This window comes from Sapajus apella, unplaced genomic scaffold (genome assembly GCF_009761245.1).
Source record: "Sapajus apella isolate SASKATOON/1434 unplaced genomic scaffold, GSC_monkey_1.0 scaffold36, whole genome shotgun sequence".
Taxonomy (NCBI): Eukaryota; Metazoa; Chordata; class Mammalia; order Primates; family Cebidae; genus Sapajus; species Sapajus apella.
Genome location: NW_022436976.1, coordinates 14,612,910 through 14,632,991, shown reverse-complemented (window position 1 = coordinate 14,632,991; position 20,082 = coordinate 14,612,910). Strand labels below are relative to the sequence as shown.

The 20,082-nt window shown below is 36.3% G+C and overlaps 1 protein-coding gene across 2 annotated transcripts in view; it reads right to left on the bottom strand.

Moving 5' to 3' along the window:
• Positions 1 to 20,082, bottom strand: part of NEGR1 (neuronal growth regulator 1) — a 930,734-nt gene that overhangs the window by 128,650 nt on the left and 782,002 nt on the right. The window contains exon 7 of one of the 2 annotated variants that reach the window (XM_032297093.1): positions 1,466 to 1,507. The exons of the other annotated variant lie outside the window; for it this stretch is intronic. Within the exon in view, the coding sequence (XP_032152984.1) occupies positions 1,466 to 1,507 (42 nt within the window). The remainder of the gene's footprint in view (positions 1 to 1,465; positions 1,508 to 20,082) is intronic. 2 annotated transcript variants of the gene reach the window in all.

Below are 20,082 nucleotides of genomic sequence, written 5' to 3'. Positions count from 1 at the left end.
TGACATAGCTAGAAGGAAATGACTTAATATCCTCATAAAAATATAGAGAAAAGAAGATTAAAAAGTTTAGTAGCAAGATTTTGATCTCATATGAACCTGAGATTATATTAATCTGTAGAGGCCAAAGGCTTTAGTAGGAATCACACATAATAAGTCTTTATAAGTAAAAAGAAAAATTAGATTCACATGACTACTGGTTCTAATTATATTAATATAACTCAAATTTGAGAGCCTGTTAACTCCTATAAAATGGGAAACTGTTATTAATCATATAACTTAACGCTTGTATTCATCAACTATAAAATAATTTAAAATAGACCAGTCAATATGCTTCAGTTTGAGAGGTTATGAAAAAGTATTCTATGATTTGACCAGAAAGTGTTATATTATGAGATTCTTTAAATATATAATCATAGACTTTCTCAAACATATTTCATTTTGGGGTGGGGGTAATTCATAATCATCTAAAGCAATTTAAAGCATTTTTGATTGATTACAATTTGAGATAGAGTTTTTTTTTTTTTTTCATTTCTAAGACACTCAGTTTCTCAGATCAGCAAATCCTGTTTTAGACTAAAATTTAGTGCCATTTCTGGAATGAGAGGAGAAACAACTATTTAACTAACTTATACCTCTTTATGGGTAGGCAGCATCAACAAATCCTTTAACTCAGCAGTTACAAGAAATCCCTATGAACTTTTCAAAGCTAAATAACTTTAGCATTTCTACTTTCTTCTTTAAATAGCCAGAAGCCAACATCCAGAATGAACTGTTAAATTCCTATGTAACGAGATAGAGGTTGTTTCTAATATCAATTGCTTTTATCTCGATTTCATGTCACTCAGAAATGTTCACAGTTGAAAACAACTTTTAAAAACACACTTATAGCAATGGCCTATCTTTTCAGAGTATTTGTGGCTGAATTAGGAACAATCTGAAAATAAAGCCCAGCAACTGAAATAAGTCCTTTGACTTGACAGTTTCAAAAGACCAAAATCTCCTACTATAATATTGCAAGGGTAGAAGTATACGTTTTCCCTTAGCTATCGCTCCCTTTAGAAGCACTAAATACCTTCTTGCTTCATAATGATTTTATAATAATGTAATACCAAGCCATAGTAAATAGTTTTTTAATAGCTACTCCAAAAACCTTGTAAAATCTCTACAGCTCTGTTTGCAAAGGCATTGCAGAAGCTAATCACCTTGCAACTATTCTACAATGTGACACATATTTACTGCATATGCCCTACGGAATGAAGTCGAAGATATAAACTAAAAATCAGGATCAGATCACAAAATCCAACATGAGGACATATCACAGATAGACGAGGACAAGTAACAGACATTAGGGCAGCACTGCAAGCATGCGGCCCATAATCAACTTGGTTTATTTCTATAATGATGAGAAGGTCTTGTAATGGAAAAAGTACCCAGACATACTTTGAGAATGTATGTGGATACTGACCTGGACTTGTGACAGGACTAGAGGTAGTAGGTTCAATAATTTCTACAAAAGGGGAAAAGGAAAGAAAAGAAAACATTTTGTGTATTAATCATACATAAAAGACAAACACTCATGAGACAATCAACAGTCATGCAACGTATACACAGATGGTCTTTGATATGAAGACTTCCCTGACCATGGACACGATTGACCAAAATCCAGCTTTGTGAGGTTTACACAACATCCCATCACTGACTTTGATAATAGGCCATCTTTCATTCTGAGCCAACATTTAGGAGTCATTTCTACATCCCAGACTATGGCATCAAGCTATGCTGTGCTAAAGTTAAGGACATGCCCTTAGAGTTCACAAGCAACAGTTTAGAAGGTTTTCTTATAGTAAAATATTAAAACCTACATGTAGAATGTCTTCCTCTCACAGAGAGGATATCATTTCCTTATAAAGTCTTTCAGTCATATTGCTTCTTAATATGTTCTAAAAATAAAAATCATAGATAAAGCTCAACCCCAAAATAACTTTTTAAGGATAAAAATCTCATAGTTTGTTAAGATACATGCCAAACTTGGCCACCTAGATGACCAATTATGTCTGCTTTTATGTTTTTGTATAAAAAGTGAAATATACACACATATGCACATACCCCCGTATATCTCACACATATACACACAAACATGTACATGTTTCAAATTACCTGGAATGTATTTGTGTGTCAAGGCCCTGTTGGCTATATCTCAGGCAAATCAAAGGATATCTGTATCAATGGAATATCAATATAATTTTTCAGCAAGTATCTAACAAATTCTATGGTATTTTAAATAATGAATATGGTTGTATTTAAGATTTCTATTTTTAAACTTTTCTTTTTAATAGAATTGTTTCCTTTGAAGTGTAAAATAATGGTGATAATAAGAGTAGCAGTGATACAAAGACTAAATACCAACACTGGCAATCCTAAAGGATATTAACAATTTTTCATGACGAATAAAGCAAATGCCAGAAACATATTGCATTTTTGAGAAACTGTAATATAATAGCCTGAGAGCCTTAATTCTGCACTAATTTCACATAGATAATCTACTTCTTTCTAACCTAGTTGATAAGGAAATTCTATAATAGTAAGAAAACCAAATTAGATTCTTAAAACTTCACATGGTGAGTATGGCAGTGGGAGGTAAAAGCAAAGATTCTTATGTAAAATCTTGCCTCTTGGACCCTCCTCTGTTCAAATATGTTCCCATGATATACAAGAGATGTTTCAGAGAAAAAAAAAAAAACACAAACAAAACTACAACCACTTCCTCTTTAAAAAAAATTATTTTCAATCCCTTTGAAAGTCTTGGTCTTTCTCTAAAAAGGCAGTGGCAATGACCAATTCCAGTTAATAAAGAACTCACATTCCTTCATTTTTAGTCAAACTACTGGTTTGAATAATAAAACCCTAGTTTCTCAGTAGTTATAAAATGAGCCTTCCAAAAGACAACTTTTGTGGATATGTTGGAGACTAAGGTTTACATGTCTCTCATTCTGTAGGGCTGATTCCTTTTTTTTCTTTTTTTTTTCTTTTTTTTGGTTTAAAACAGGTAATTAGGTATTATTCTTTTTTAAAAAAATATATTTATTTTACTTTAGGTGCATACTATATCTGGCATTTCTCCCCATGTTATCCCTCCCCTCCCTCCCCGCCCCACGCTGTCTCTCCCCTAGGCCCCCCCCAACTGCCGCCAGTGTGTGATGCTCCTCTCCCTGGGTTCACGTGTTCTTGTTGTTTGGGTCCCTTTATGAGTGTTTTGGGTCATGGATCATGCAAGATAGCCTAGCTAACAGCTGACAGGATCATAGCCTAAGTTACAACAGATATGACACAAGAAAATATACTTTGAAGAAAGATACTCTCAAATGGAAAAGAATCAATTGGATAACAAGCTACAATTAAAAATTCAAAAGTCCAGTCATCTATCAGACATTGTGATTTGCTGTTATTGAGAAGTAGAACCTTACTAAGGCAAGTCTGCATTAGATTACTTAAAGTTGTTAGAATTGTTCCATTTTCCATTTGCAAGGATAACAATTAATATATTCACAATTAATATTTAAATTCCTTCTATGTGTTAAGCAATATTCTAGAAGCTGGAACCACAGGTGCTAATAAAACAGTTTGAAATGTCAGGTCTCATGGTGCTTATTGACTATAAAACATAGGGATTCAAAACCTATGTTCTGAAAGCATAGGTTTTAGGGCATTCTTATCTCCAAATTTCATTGTTTATAAAAATTTAACAAAATTTTAAATAAAAAATTTTATCAGAGAAATAATGTTCTAATGAACACTGTTCTTTTGGTGGGCTAGCAATAACCACTTAAATTTTTTTGGGTGACTATGATATTTTTAAATTTAAAAATAAACTTTGAAATAGTTAACATTTTTGTTGTTTAATGCTATATGATAAATCTTAATTTATACTTAGAGTATGCACTCAAATGAAAACATTTTAGAATTAAAAAAGAAATGAAAGCATAAAACGACTTGAAAAGTAGAAGCTTAATCAGAGTATTTATTCATGAGAAAACTAAATTTAATGGGATAATGAACAGACTTTCCTATGTTCAGTAACTTGGACATTTGATCTTCAATTTTCTTGACTGTTTGGCTCCCATTGTTTTGAATTTCTAATGGTAATTTGAGAGTTCATTAAAAAAATGGGTGGCATACAACTACAACTTCATCTCAATAAAAGGATAGTAGAAACAAATAGCTATCCCAATGAACCAAGCTCTTCATTGTGCTTGCTTATGTACAGCTAAATTGCTTATGTAAAGCCGCATTGTCTCATAGAAAGGCTTTTAAAAGAATACAGAAATTTACTGCATAAAAAACTATGTTGCAGGCAGGATCCGCTCTATAATTTCAGCTTCATAGTCAATACAAGAATTTTTTTTTTCCCCCAAACAGACCAAGATAAAGTAGAATTCCTGGTGATGTAATTTTATGTAAAACAAGAATTGAGAATAGAAAAGTTGGTTGAGTCGAGATTCAGGGTTGCACACAGGACTTGATGAGGATAAAGCAGAAGAGAAACCAAAGTGAGATCAAAGCAAAGAGACTGGGAAAAGCTGGTGCTATGGGCAATAGATGATGAGAGTCAGATAGATTCCTTGATGTCAGATAGTTCAGTGAGTTAGAAAGAACTCCCATCAGATCTTAAACCTAACCAATTATTCCACTGCATGGTAGAAAGCAAGTTAATGAATCTCTCCAACCCCCAGTTTCATCCTTTATCTAATTTGGATAATAGTTCCTATTTTGTAGGATTTGGAAAAATTAAAGATAACTGTACTTTATATAAACAACCAAGTGAGAGTGAGTAGCAGTAGTGGTTTTTTATTACTTATAGAAGCAAATGGAAAAATTTGCATATAAAACAATAAAGAATTAATTAAGTAGAGTGTCAGACTTAAGGGAAAATTTAACCTTACCAAATATAAGCCAAGATGAATGGCATGAGTAAGGAAACTATATAAATAACAAAATTCTACCTACGATGTACACATTGATTTTTTTCCAATTAAAATATGGTGAATACATTGTATTTTAGGGTAATTATTTGTGCCATGGTTTGTATATGGTATGTTTTGCTTTACTAAGTTCCATGTTGAAATGTGATGCTCAGTGATGGAGGTGGAGCCTGGTGGGAAGTGTTTGGGTTGCAGAAGTGGATCCCTCATGAATGGCTTGATGTCATTCTCTCAGGAACGAGTGAGTTTTCACTATCCCACAAGAAGTGGCTGTTGAAAACAGCCTGGAACCTTATGCCTGCTCCCTCTTGCCATGTAATCGCTTCACACACTGGGTCTCTTTTGCCTCCTGCCAGGAGTGGAAGCAACTTGAGACCCTCATAAATACAGATGCTGGTCCCATGCTTCTTGCACAGCCTGCAGAACCATGAGCCAAATAAACCTCTTTTCATTGTAAATTACCCTCAGGTATTCCTTTATAGCAACATAAATGGACCAGGACAATTTGGGAGTCATATTCATTGCTAGATGATAACTATAGAATCCAGAGTATTTTTAACAGTTCTGAATCATGTAAAAGTTTAGGGTATTAATTTATAGATCAAGATCTTCAAATTTTTGTGAAGGACAAATGCACTCCTAAAATGGGAATTTTGTGCCAAATTACAGACATGTATTTTTAACACATACAAGAAATATTTAAAATTAAACTTTCTCCCTTTATATCTCTAAACAGATCAGAATGATCCCACTGAATACAGTCAAGCTCTATTGTAGAAGAAAATAATGATATTTTATTACTTAGAAAATACAGTGTAGGTAATAGTTAAAACTAACTAGAGCCAATAAATCTACTATAGATTTCCCTATACTCTTCGGAGTTCATTGATTCAGTATTTCAGAAACTACTTATTGAATGGCTGTTGTAACAAGTCATTATTATAATTATATTAATTACAATTCTGGGAATTATCAAACTCCTACTATGTAACAGACACAGTCCTCAATGTTTTACATATCTTAACTCATTTCCTTCCCTCAACAACTCTATGAGGTAGATATGAGCATTAATTCTCCTTTTACAAATGCCATAATGGAGCACAGAGAGGTTAACTATCTTGTTCATAGTCACAAAGATAATAAGGAGTAGAGATGAGAGAAATACTGTGCTAGGATCTCTTAGCATCCCATTCTCTACCTTCCATAATAAATAACCTATTAACATTCATTATAATTACTTAAATGGGGACATTTACTATGCAAGGGATCATGTAAGACTTCAGTACTAGTAGTTTTCACAGTAATAGGGTCTTTTTATTAGAGGTAGCTAATAAGTGAATAGCTTTTGTCATCAAAACTGGAAGAGAGGCAAATTCAATGTTAATCCCTGGAGATTTTTATCATAGTGGACTTTGCAGGAGAAAACAGTTTACACACAATTTTCCAATCTTGTTCTCACATTTTAAGCCAACACCAAATTCAGCTATCTCCTTCTGTATAGCCTTGATTTCATAGAGGGGCAACTCGTCTGATAGTTCAGAGGAAGTTAGCATAACAGAATTACACAAATAAGCATCATGAACGTGGAAATCCCTATTCTGTTAAAACACTAGTTTAACCAGAAATTATTTAGCTTTCCGTAATTTTGTTGTTTTTATATGGATTGGTTTTTGAGCTCCTGTTTTGTCATTTGAGTCATTAACTTGTAAGCTGTGAAATATTCTTCATGAGCTGCCATGTGGGCTTTTCTGATGAGCAATAGTAAAGGTCCTCAGTGAGACTTTCTTATGGGTCTTATTAAATGGAGAATCAGGGTGATCATGCCAAAGCTAATGGTAGAATATATCACTGCAGGTTATTGCACTACTGTGGGGAATGGCCTTAGCAAAGGGATAGTTTTAATTGTTCATAAAACAGAGGTGAAGAGAAGTTCACTAAGACAGACATTTTCAATAGTTATGTGGGAAAATGAGGTATCATGTAAAATAAGATTTTACTTCTTTAGTAAATGTAATTTTGGCCAGATAGAAGGAAATTCTATTAAAACAAGGTATTGAGGAAACTGTGTGTTATAAGAAGGAACCATTTGTAATGGCCCTTTCTATAGACTACATTAATTATTGTTTTATAACTCTGCACACACAATGTATTATTAAAATTGTTCAGTATCAAACTGCTTCATTTCTATGTATTTTGGAAGGTTACATCTGGTTTCTAGGTTGTTATTTTATCTTTATGTTATTACACAGTAGAGGTGTGTGAGTTATCTTTTAGACTGTTGAGAGATAACATGACTGTTATTGAGACACGGCAGAAATTAATCCTTTTGGTTGCCATGGTTTCATCTGAAAGCTCTGACTCCCAATCATTGTGGAGTGGAAGCAATGTCATTTTCACAGTAGAATGAGAGTGTGTTGCCCTGGAATGACCAAGGTTAGTGCTGATGGAGCCTCAGAAGACAAACTGTGGGCTAAGTTAGACACAGAAGGCAAAGAAGGTGACTCTTACTTTTCACCTTTATGAGAAGGCCCATAAAGTATATGGCAGGCCTCTTAGAGCGCTAGAATAGTAGAGACTTTGTGCACGGAGTACAATTTAGAAATCACACTTTTGCCCTAAGGAGAAGAAATGCATGATCTGTGAACATTCATGTATTTATAGCGAACATCAGAGACCACAAGTTATTACTGTCTAATACAGACAGCGCTGTCCTGGCAGTCAGAAGACTCAGATTCCATCCCATCTGGTGATCTTAGGTGTGTGACTCTAAACGAAGATCTGGATTTCACTTTTCTGATATATTACTAATAGGTTATAATAGTTGGTTCAAATACTTCACTAGGTTACCTTTGTTTCTATCACATCGTTGTTGTTTAAGGATAGTTTAGCATAGTGGTTAATAATAGAGATTCTGGAGGAAACTTACTTACCATCAAATCCTGTCTCCAATGCTTAGAAGCCACTCATTTTCTCTCTAAGTTTGTACATTTATTCAATGGAGATAGTGGTGATATCTACCACTTAACATTGTAGCAATGTTAAAGGAGACAATGCATACAAATCACTTAGCACAGTGACTACCTAGCAAATAACCATCACTCTATAAATGTTAGCTTATTTTCTGATTGAAATTATTTAAAATCATTATAGCATTATCAATATTTCATCTTAAAAGTGACTATCATATAATTCCACCTTAAAGGTAAATATTTTTTTCAGGAAAACAATTTCTATTAATCTATTAAACAGATTGCAAAAAATATTTCTGAATGTTTGCAGAGGAAAGCCTACAAAGGAAAACATTAGCTGGACTCGGCCACAAAAATTTCACTGTGACTTAACAAATGCACAATATAGACTGCATTTATTTTGTAGAAGAAGTTTTTTGTGCCTACATGCAGCTATTTGTTGGCAGGTGTTCGAATAGGTGTGTGTATATGATGGAGTAAGGGAAGCATCACAGAGGGCTAAGGATTACAGTGTCCCTTTAAGTATCTGTATATGTATATACCGTCAGTATTCATTTGATGAAAAAGTCCAATATCAAAACTAAGAAAATATGTGTGTTTGTTATCATATTCCTGAGACAGTATAAATGTTGCCATACTTAATAGGTCAAAATTACTTTGAAAATAAAAAACATCCTCTCAGTGAACCAAAAGCCAATTCTGTTTTGAGTTAGAAAAACATCATCTGTAGTAAGAAAGAAGCACTAATAACAACTGGTGCATTTCTATGCTTAATAGAATTATTAAAATAACTTTCTAGACTTATATTCAAAGTTTCTCCAATATATTTTCCTACTGGATGACATTTGAAAGAATGATTTGGAAGTATTTTGGTCCAGGCTATGAATTACAACCAACTGAAAAGTTTATCACATACTTCTAGGTATGTTTCTATCTAATTCAGTAAATAGAGCATTAAGTAAAAGGCCATTGAAGAACTTTGGGTTTTAGTGAATATTTCATATAGCACTCTGAGGCTAAAGACTGACTTTCATCATTGTGTAGATACTATCTTTGGAAAAGATCTGATAAGAATGTATTATTTCCTCCCGTTATCACAGAAGAATAAATGTCTCAGTTTTCAGCAAACTCACTTGGTTTTCTCGCTAATACAAATTAGAATGTAAATAAAAATAAAGGGAATATGGTCGAGGATACAACAAGAATCCAAAAGAGGAGTATTAACCACTGATATGTTTATAAAAGTCCATTGTATTGATGCCATGCAAAGAAAGGCAGAGCCTAGACACCTGGTAATTAAGAGTTGAACTGTTTATTGTCTTATACCTACAAAACCCTCATTATTCCCAAGAACTTAATTACAACCTGTTAGCTCTTTCCAATTCTTCCTCATGTATTATTATAGAGAGAAATGGCTTTCAGTTATTGCTTCTGATTGTTTTGGGGGGCTGGAGTTTTGACAGCTCTCCAAGGGGTTGGCAAAAGACCAGATGCTTTGAGACACCCATTCCACAGATTTAATACATTACTCATCAGTTTGGCATGCTGCATCTAAACGGAGATTTGGCAAATTCAAATTGACGTTGTTACTAAGACTTAGTCATGGGAGGTATGTCACTAATGTTTGGAATGTGTGTTAGGCTGTTAATGTACTATTATAAAGAAATACCTGAGACTGGGTACTTTATAAAGAAAAGAGGTTTAATTGGCTCATGGTTCTGCAGGCTATACAGGAAGCATGGCACTGGCATCTGCTTGGCTTCTAGGGAGGCCTCGGGCATCTTTTATTCAGGGTGGAAGGCAGAGCAGGAACAAACACATCACATGGTGAGAACAGGAGCAAAGGAGAGAGAGTGAAGGTCGGGGGGCCACACACTTTTAGAAGACAAGATCTCATGAGAACTCACTCACTATTGCAAAGACAACACCAAGTCATGAGGGATCCACCCCCATGACCCAAACACCTCCTATCAGGCCCCATCTCCAGCACTGTGAATTACAATTCAACATGAGATTTAGGCAAGGACAAATATCCAAACTATATCAGAATCAGATAGGCCTGGTTGCAGGTCTCTTCCATAAACTAGCTGTGATATATTTTGTAGGTCACTGATCATAGGAAAGACTTTTTTTTTTTAATGAATAACCAAGATGAGACATCTAGCCCAGTGACTGGCATATACAGGAATATACCAATTTTTTTTAATCTCTCATTTCTGATCTGGATCCACAATTTCTGACGTAATAGAAGAAAGCCCTTAATTTCTAGCCATCCTTAGGCCTTATTTGAGCAGTACATTTTAGATGACTGACAAAGAAGCTGAAAAGGAGTAATAAAAAGGCAGCTTGAAGGTGGTGACAGATATTCCTGGAGTACTGGCTTTACGTTTTGGGGATATATAAACAGTAACTCGACCTGCTGACCATCATGAAATGGCCCACAATGGCAAACTCTCTGGTAACGAAGCATGCTACAGGACATGTGTTATAGGCACTAGAGGAAGTTGTATTCTGGTATAGTTTCTGTAAGCCAGGTGAGTACAGACAGATTCAACATGGAACAGCAGGAACAGAACAGGCTGTCAGAATATGTGTTACTATGGTTATCTCAGCACTGTACTTGAAGCAATGTAGCAACAATACAGCTTTCTGAGAAACCAATGCCAGCAGAACACCAGGCCTGCCAAAGAGCAGCGGTACTGTTGGCTCAGTTAAGAAAAAATATCAAAGGCCAGGAGCAAATCCATGAAGGGTGACCAGGGAGCCTTTCCTATAGAAGACCTGACAAATCAGATTATTCTGGACTTATATATTCCTTTTCCAATGCACCTTTTGAGTATTTTCCATTTTCCTGACACTATGCTAGGTGCTGTTGATACAAGAGTGAGTAAGAAATTCTCTGTAAAATGTACTGTAAGGGAGGCCATAAATAAAAACAACAAAACAGTTACATAATTGACACTATCGGTAGGAACTAGGGTAGGAACTATGAAAAGTAAGTTTTTGTTGTAGGAACTGTGAAAAAAACGTCCAAAGTACTTCTGTGATAGCACTTTGGTAGGAACTATGAAAAATAAGTCCAAGGTATTTCAGAAGCATGAAGCAGGGGAACCTCTCGCGGTCAAGGTATTGGGAAAAGCCTCTCTGAGAGCGGCCATACTAAACTTTAGTTTCCATATTTGAATCATATGTTCTGTTCAGGCTGGTGACAGACAACACCAGAAGGGGAAGTCAGATGGATTCTTTGCTGGTACAAGCCTGTGGACAAGTTTGGCTACAGCATATTGTGTCCTAAGAAATGCTGTTGAGAATTTGACATGTTGAGAGGGCATGAACAGCGAGATGCTAAGGTAAATGATTCCAGTTAGAGGCAGAGGATCTTACAGCCTGATGCAATGTTAGAGGGTATTCTGATTCCATCAGTTCCTCTTATAGAGAGGCAAAATGAGAAAGAGTGATATCCACAAATAATACAGCCAGTATACTGCAGGGATGGAAGCTGGCCTTTTCACTCCCAATCCAGTGACAAGGAAGAAGAAGAAAATCTTTGCAATGTTCCACCATAATAACATTACTCTAAATATGACAAATCAGCAAGAGCCAAGTGTGTTTAGCAATATGCCAGGACAGGTGGTATCATAATACCACTCCTATGGTAGCATTTGCTCCTCATAACCTCATGACGCAATGAGAGCAAGTGACTGAAGATCAAGAACCCCACAAGCAATTTTTCCTGACTCAACCAATTCTGGAGCACATTTAACTTTGGAAAAATTTGCCACTCTCTCTCAAACGGACCTGAACAAGTATAACTGTGTGTATGTACATATAGCAGAATGTAAGGCAAATATATTCATATACATGCATATGTTTGTGTATGTGATATGATATGAGTAGGTATATATGACATGAAAAACCACTTTTGCTTATGTAGTTCCTGTCTTTCTCGCTAGACTGTGAGCTTCATAAAGTCAGGAACTTTGCCTGTTTTGTTATTGTATTCTCAATGATTGAAATATCTTAGCAAATGGTAGGTACTCAGTAAATATTTACTAGACAAATGAAAAATCACATGTACAGTTGCACATATGTATATTTTGGTGTGGAATTTGTACATACTTATATCATGTGCTTGTCACAACCCTCCAAAATCTGCTGGAACAGGAGGATTCATGAAGAGTAGTGACTCACACACCCCAACCAAACATTTTCATAGTTGAAATCAGATCTCAAGATGATAAGAGTTCTATTACTAAGTACAAATAAAAGTCTTAGTTTGATCTACATGTAAACCTTTTTTTAAAAAATTAAAGCAATTTCTATTATGCAAATTGAAATAGTAGAGTCTGACCAAGATATGTGCTTCCCTGACCATATCATAATTTTGAAATGATTCCTTATCACACAGAAAGAAAAGATAACGTGAGAGGGCATAATTAGTTGGACATAAATGTGTCCTAATGGCACAATTCACTGTGAATACATAGAAGAAATATGTGATTTAAGTAAAGTTTGATTTCAGAGAACAAACTGGTATCAAACTCATTATCTATGTTTTGCTTCTCTAGATCTTCTAGTAGATATTAATATATAAAGACCTTTAATAGTCCCCCCAAATTTATTCATTTGAGAAAAATCTCAGTTATGACTGAGACCTATACCAAATTACATATTTCAGTGAAGAAAGTGATTCTTATACACACAACATTAAACTCTTGGGAAATGAATCCAGGTGGTTAAGTTGGATAGAATGTAGCCATTAAAATCATACGTTTTTAGGCCTTACATGAAGTCAAACCAGTTTTTAAAAAAAACATTATTTGTTTGTTTGACTCTTTTGTCCCCTGCAGTTGTGTATGAGGAGGATGCATTCATTGAGGCATCTGTGGGAAAACAACCTTATCTAGATATTGCCTTGAGATATGCAGTCACTTTTGAGATTTTCTCAAATTTGTAGGCTGTTTTTTTCAAGCTCACTAAATATCCCAACTATTTGCTGAAATAGTATATGTTTTAAGTTATATCTGTTCAATGTTTATCTAAATCATTTAAATAGTATCTAATTTTTGCTAAATTCATATTAGTTTTGCATCGAAAGTGTCTAGAGGCAAGGTGATAGGACAAAAAAAACCTATCTGTGATAGAAGCTTGAAACCTTCGGTTTGGGAACAGGTACTGTCATTTACCAGTTTAGTAATTTTGGTCAAGTCACAAATGCTTTGAGTCCCACTTTGTCACTGATAAAATCTAAGTAATATCTGCCTATTTTATCTCACAGTGGTGACACTGAGTAAATTAGATACTTTCTCTGGGCCACAGTTTACTAAGCTTTAAAACAGGGATAATAATAACTTGCCTGATGAGGTGATTGTGAAAATGAAGTAATTTTTGTAAAGATCTTAGTGCCTGGTACATAAAAGACATTTTAAAAGTTAGTCATTATTGATGTAACTTTGTAGATTATATACATACTATGTATCAGATAGTACAATTACTATCTCCTATCTGATAGCCCCGTACAGGAGATTGTTGGGGAGATGGGCGTGAGGCAGTCTGAGTAGCTATGGATGAGATGGTATCAATGAGAATAGTTTATAATTCCACTGAGGTTCAATATACTTTATAAGAACAGTGGAAAGAATAGAGACTTAGAAATCTACCCTGGTCCTGATGCTGTGATTGTTAATTCTGCAGCCTCAAGCACCTAACCTAACCTTTTTCAGGGCTCTTTACTCCCCTAAAACGAAGGTAAGAATTCAGGTTTCCTGACTGTCTGGGCAAGTCTCTTGCTTTAGCAGCTGATTGGTTGCTTGCTGCATGAAGCGTCTCATTCATTAGTTCATGCCAAAAAGACTATTAATTATCATATGCTGAGTGCTATGTTAGATGACTGAGAGATAACAGCCTGCCAAAAGAAAAAACAAACTGCCCCAACGAAGCTCTTCATCTAGTGGTGGGGGTGGGCGGGATGGGGTACAAGGTCTTATGCTGGACTTAGAGAACAAGTAAGCCCCAAATCTGAAATTCAGGATCAGTTTGTCTGCCTTTGACCTTTCCACAGAAGGAACAGTGGGTGCTTTATGCTTCTTAAGTAGAGACAACCTACATACCCTCTCCTTTTTTAAGGAGTTTTGCTGGCTTCCATGGCAACTACCAAATAGGTTTTGTGGGCAAGAAATGCTCTCCTAAACTTTCCTATCTTCGAGTTTATTAAACTCCTTTGCTGATTTCAGTGTGTCAGTATCCTTTTAAAAATCATCTTGCAGTTTGCCCACTGTCTTCGGTGTCTTCTTTCTTTGTCTCTGTCTTGTGGTGTCTCACTCTGCCTCTCTCTCTCTCTTTCTGTCCCCTTCTTGAGCCATATTCTTTTCTTAACTCTTCTGCTTTTTTTTTAGCTGTGTGTGGACTGTGATGTTTTTCAGAATATGATTCATTGTGCTACAAATCTCTCAATATTTCTATTTTCTTTGGATTTGATAAGCGACAAGGAGCAGGGCAATACTGGCAGCCGCCTCCATAGAAAAAACTCAGGCCGGAGGGGAAAACTCAGGCTGTGTGTAGAGAAGTAGCTCATTGAAGCATAACTCCAGCGTTGGTGAGAATGGAATTTCTCTCTAACTCCTCCCATGCATGTATTTCTATATTTTGGATCCTAATTAGCTATGTTATTTTGGCATCACTTGCTACTTTCCTTCCTGTAAAATTAGCAATCTAAATATATGATTTCCATGATGTAATCCAACTTGGAAATATTATGGCTCAACCATTTTTCTATGGTTTAAATGGTTATATCTGTGAAAAGAAATCTGGATCTGATAATTAGATAAGAGGTAAACTACCAGAAGGAAAAGTAATATTTAGATTTTTTTAAAAAAATTGATGTAATAGCTCTTAAGTCACAAGTATTTCTAATTACCAAGTTATATAACCAGCATTTGGTTATAGCTGGTGCAAAGGTGATTTGATCAAACCTTTTTTTAAATCTAAATACATAAGGAATGTCCATGGTAAAAATAATTTCCAGAAATGCTCATTCATTCAACAGAAGATAAAATGAAAATTTGGCAGCAAAGAATAAAGTAACTTGATGCGTCTATTAATTAATGCATTTATCTATTCAAAAGTTGACCACCCATGACATGCCAAGTATTATATAGCGTGCCAGGGTACAAAGATAAATAAGATAGCATATGCCTTCTAGTAGACAAACAATAAAATATTTAAAATAAAAATAAATATGTGATGATATAAAAACTTAACATTTTACCAAAAAATAAACAAGGCATATAGGTGTTTAAAAGTGGTGATTATACTAGTATGTGTGAACTGAGTACATGCTGGACAACATTTTAAGTGATTTAAACACATTAACCCTTTTTATCTTCACAACAATCCAGAGGACTTGGCAGTAGTATTATTATCATCATTACTAAAGAAAAGTAAACTAGGCATACGGAAATTGAGTACCTGTTCAAAGTGACACAGAAAGTAAGTGCCATGGCCAGAGTTCAAATCCAGAGGGTCTGGACTCTGGAGCCTGTGTACTTAAGCAGTGATTCTTAAAAGGTATTGGGTAAGGGGTAGCCCTTAGTGTAACTGAGTAGGAAAGAAAGCCTGCAGGACTCGAGGAACAGGAAGAGCAAGGTTAAAACCTGAATTATCTACTGTCAGTTTCCTATATAAAGAGGTGCCCTATTGATGGCCACCCCTATATCTCTTTTCTAGCTCCTAGTCCATTAGGCCACAACTTTAGATGGACCATAATGAAGTAAAAAAGTACAGAGGGGCTGACAAGTTCGTTTGACACTCTAATCACTGTTCAAGTTGCTTTTGCTTTTATTTTTAAAACAAATTTTCTAACAATTATGACCTTATTGAACTGGTGGACAATTGTGTCCACCAAATTCCTTTTCTTCCAGAAAGTTTGGATGTTTTTGCTTCCATATAGTTAAAACAGGAAAAGGAAAACCCTTTATGAATACTCCCTATGAACCTCTTCTAAGTTTCTTTCATCGAATCCAATTTTACTGCCAATTCCAAGCAATAGTCCCTTCTCTCATTGTCTGGGTACTGCCCACCTAACTTGTTCATTTGTCAAGAGACAGAGACAATGGACTGGGAAGTATTTGTTATGGGAATTAATTGGACATGAGAGCACATGTATTTTGCAATTTAGCAAAGTCACCAGAGTGGAACAGGGATAGGCTGTTTCTGCCACTCACAGTCTATTCTTGTGTCTTTCCTATTGGAGTGGAGGACTTCTAACACCTGCACTCACAGCATTGCAGCTTTAATGTCTTTTAAAGAAAATTAGAAATGAGAATAGCCCACCAAAGAAACAGAATTAAAAAGGAAAGGTTTTTTGAGATGTCAAAAGATTTACAAAATAAATGTGAAAGATTAATAAATAGGATATTATTTCATATCAGTGTGGCTCCAGACAGAAGTGAAGATTGCATGCCCTTCTTGGAAAATCGACCCAGCACAGAAAAAGAAGGCAGGGGAGAGCACTGCTTTGCCAATTCTATGCAGCCATGGCGACTGTGGTTGCCAGTGTTTGAAATGGCCCAGTGATTCTGGGTTCTTGATATTCATATCATTTTCCTGGGTTTGGTGTGTCTGACCAATGGCATGTGGCAGAGGTGATGGTATATAGCTTTGCTCTGAATTAAAAGAGTCGCTGCAGCTTGTGTCTTGTGTGCTTCACCCACTGCCCACCCTGTCTGATCAGTAGCCTGGAAGAAGGCTACCCTTGCGAACAGTTCTATGAAAAAGTCCACATAGTGGGAGACTGAGGTTTCCTACCAACAACCACCCTGAGTGACCTTGGAAAAAATTATCTGGACTCATCAAACCTCAGATTACAGCCTTAGCCATCACCTTGATTACAGCCTCATGAGTGACCTTGAACTAGAACCACCTTGGTAAGCCACACCTGGAATCCTGACCCACAGAAACTGGGATACTGTGTTTGTTGTTTTAAGCTGCACAATTTGGGGATATTTATTATGCATAAAAACATAACTAATACAGCTCCTCCAACACTTATTTTCTGGAGATGGGGCTGATTCCGTAGGCAAAGTGAGGCTTTCTGTAGCTGGTAACTTCTCTGAACGGCAACATTTCTGCTGCTTTGGACACAACAGTTCTCTGTGATACCTTCATACTAAGTGAGACACCCTCCATGCCCCCACCAAACGCAAATAATAATAATGGATCCCTTAGAGGTTCAGTCCCTAAGGCTAAAACTGTGCTCTACAAATTTGTCAACCTTTGGGAAAAGGAAATGAGATCCTTGTAAGCATTGGGCTCCAATCTGGATTTCACTTCAGCTTCTTGTCGCTGTTTCAAAGACATCCTACATTCTTGGATATTCTTGACGTTTGAATCATGTGTCAAGATGTTGTTGATTCTAGTGATGGCAACGTTTCATCTCATATGCATAGCAGATTGTTAAAACATGCCGAGGCTATGGTGCTCCTTTCCATTCTGCCGTTCCCAATTTTATTGTCACTTCAGAAATAAACTACAACATATAAAGGAGCACTGAGAAGGCGGCTTTAAGAGCCCTGGGGTAGAGCTAAAAGCAGCTCCCTTGATTTTATGTTTGAGCCATCTGGTGCTTACATCAGCTACCACTTGTTTTCAAATATATATTATTTGCGACTTTGTAGAGCTGAATAACATGAGCCCCTTTGGTACAGCAAATATTGTCAACGTACAGTGATTTAAATAAAAGAAAGAGCTAGTCATTTCATATGAGTCTGTTTGGATAGAGGTTGATAGTTTCCCTGTACTGAGAACAGGAGAGTTCTTATACCTAGAGAAGTGTCTACAACTTTATCGTTCTGGATACCAGAGGTATAAATTAAACCTTTTCGGATAAACCATATGTGTCTAGACCAAAAGGTAGCATTTACTGAGGGCTTACTATATCCTAAGGATTTTGCTGAGCAATTCAAATATTTTGTCTAATCTAGGCCTATATATTAGTCAGAATACATTAGACAATACTTCAGATCTTAACCTTAAGATCTCAGGGAATTAACAAATGTTTATTTATTGCCATGCTACATGCATATTTGTATATCCCTCTGAGACCAGAGTAACCATCTTATTACTGTATTATCTGGAAAGAACAAAAGTTCTCTTTTATCAAATTGTGGGGGAAGGAGACAGAGTGTTATGCACTTATTCTTCCCTGCTTTGGCACAGAAACCCCATACTCAAAATTGCTCAAAATTTCATCGGTCAGAAAATGACACATGATCTTGTCTAAAATCTTCCTAAGTGCCTCTGAAAGGAGAGGAGAACCAAAACTGGCCAAGCACTAGAATCTCTAAAATACTTTTAAAAACATGTTTATTTTATAGAGTAGGAAACTATGGCACAGTGCAGTAAAGGGATCCTCCCAGGTCATTTATCTGAAAAGTAGTAGAACTGGATGAATCTAAACCTGGGTCTGTTAAAACCAAAAGCCCCATGTTCTTAAGCACTGCATAGAGAATTCCAACAGTGATTGAAGACAGGTGGACAATCGTATGATATCCACTTTGCCTGAATAACATTCTTTCATGGATTCTTTCAAATATTTAGTTAATATCCCCTAGGTGAGTGAGAGGAGGAACCCTGTCAGCAGTGACTACCATTGAAAGCTCAAGCTTCTAGTATAGTGCCAGGTACATAGCAACTGTTCAATAAACTTCAGTTGGAATTTTTTGAATGCATGTCTAATCTGTGCCAGGGTTTACATACCAGGATTTGAAGTGCATACTTGAATAATAAGGATATTTCCAATGATCTATATTTCTTTCCTCATTTATATGGTAAAATGGTAAAAGTAAGCTATATTATACATCACCCATTCCTTCATGAATTTAATAGCACTGTGGGGTGATCACCTCTACTGTCCAAGTCCAAATGGTGGAGCAGACAGTCTTTTAGATTTTTTAGCCTTGCCATCCTTTGCCACTCATGTGTTGTGAGGAGCCCCCAAGTTCAGCACAGCTTAGCTTCTCCATTTATGATCATCTCATTCTCAGTCTTATTGATAGACCTTTCCAGCCACTCATAGATGTTTTCAGTTATGTTGATCTATAAATGGCATAATATTTTACAGTTGACACTGTGTTGTGTCCATAAGAGTGCTTTCCCTTATTAGGTCTCGGTGCTGCCATTTCCTGGAAGCGGCATTTTCTTCAAAGAATCTTTCCTAACTCACACTTGCTCTTGGCAAGGTTCAGAGTTGACTTTTTTGTTCCTTATTCATTTTTTTCCCCCTCTCCACTACAGACTTGAATTTAGGCCTTCATGTAGGGACACTAGGATCACAGATAGGGAGCAACCACACTCTCATTCGGGCCTGTAAACCTCTGTAGACCCACAGATCCATACTTCCTTCCATATACTGTCTTGCACCATGGTCAGCCCCTGCACTAGCTCCTGAGACCACGGCCTAGACAGTGTCTGAGACTTGCCTCCTCACATTCACATTCTGCTCCTTATTCAAATCACTTAGTAGGACAAATTGGAACAAACTTTTCCTTGGTGTAGGAAAATCTACCCGTAGAATAAGGACAACAGTCAAACTGCAGGAAAGGATTTAAGGAGCTCAGTTTCTTTCTACAATACTGAAATATGCCAAGCTGGAGTTGGGCAAGCTATGAGATAAGCCTTATGTATTCACTGTTTTAAGTATGTAATACATCTCTTGAGAATAATCTAGAATATCTACATCATGGGCGTTACGTTGTCTCTGATACCAGCATTATAAAAATAATTTAAGATAGGCTGGGCATGGTGGCTCACGCCTGTAATCCCAGCACTTTGGGAGGCTGAGGCGGGCGGATCATGAGGTCAAGAGATGGAGACCATCCTGGCCAACATGGTGAAACCCCATCTCTACTAAAAATACAAAAATTGGGCATGGTGGTGCATGCGTGTAGTCCCAGCTACTCGGGAGGCTGAGGGAGGAGAATCACTTGAACCCAGGAGGCGGAGGGTGCAGTGAACCAAGATTGCACCACTGCACTCCTGCCTGGCGACAGAATAAGACTCCGTCTCGGGGGGGATGAATTTAGGATAATATAGTATGGCATTCTACATTTTATGCCCTTAAGAAGAATTTTTATAGA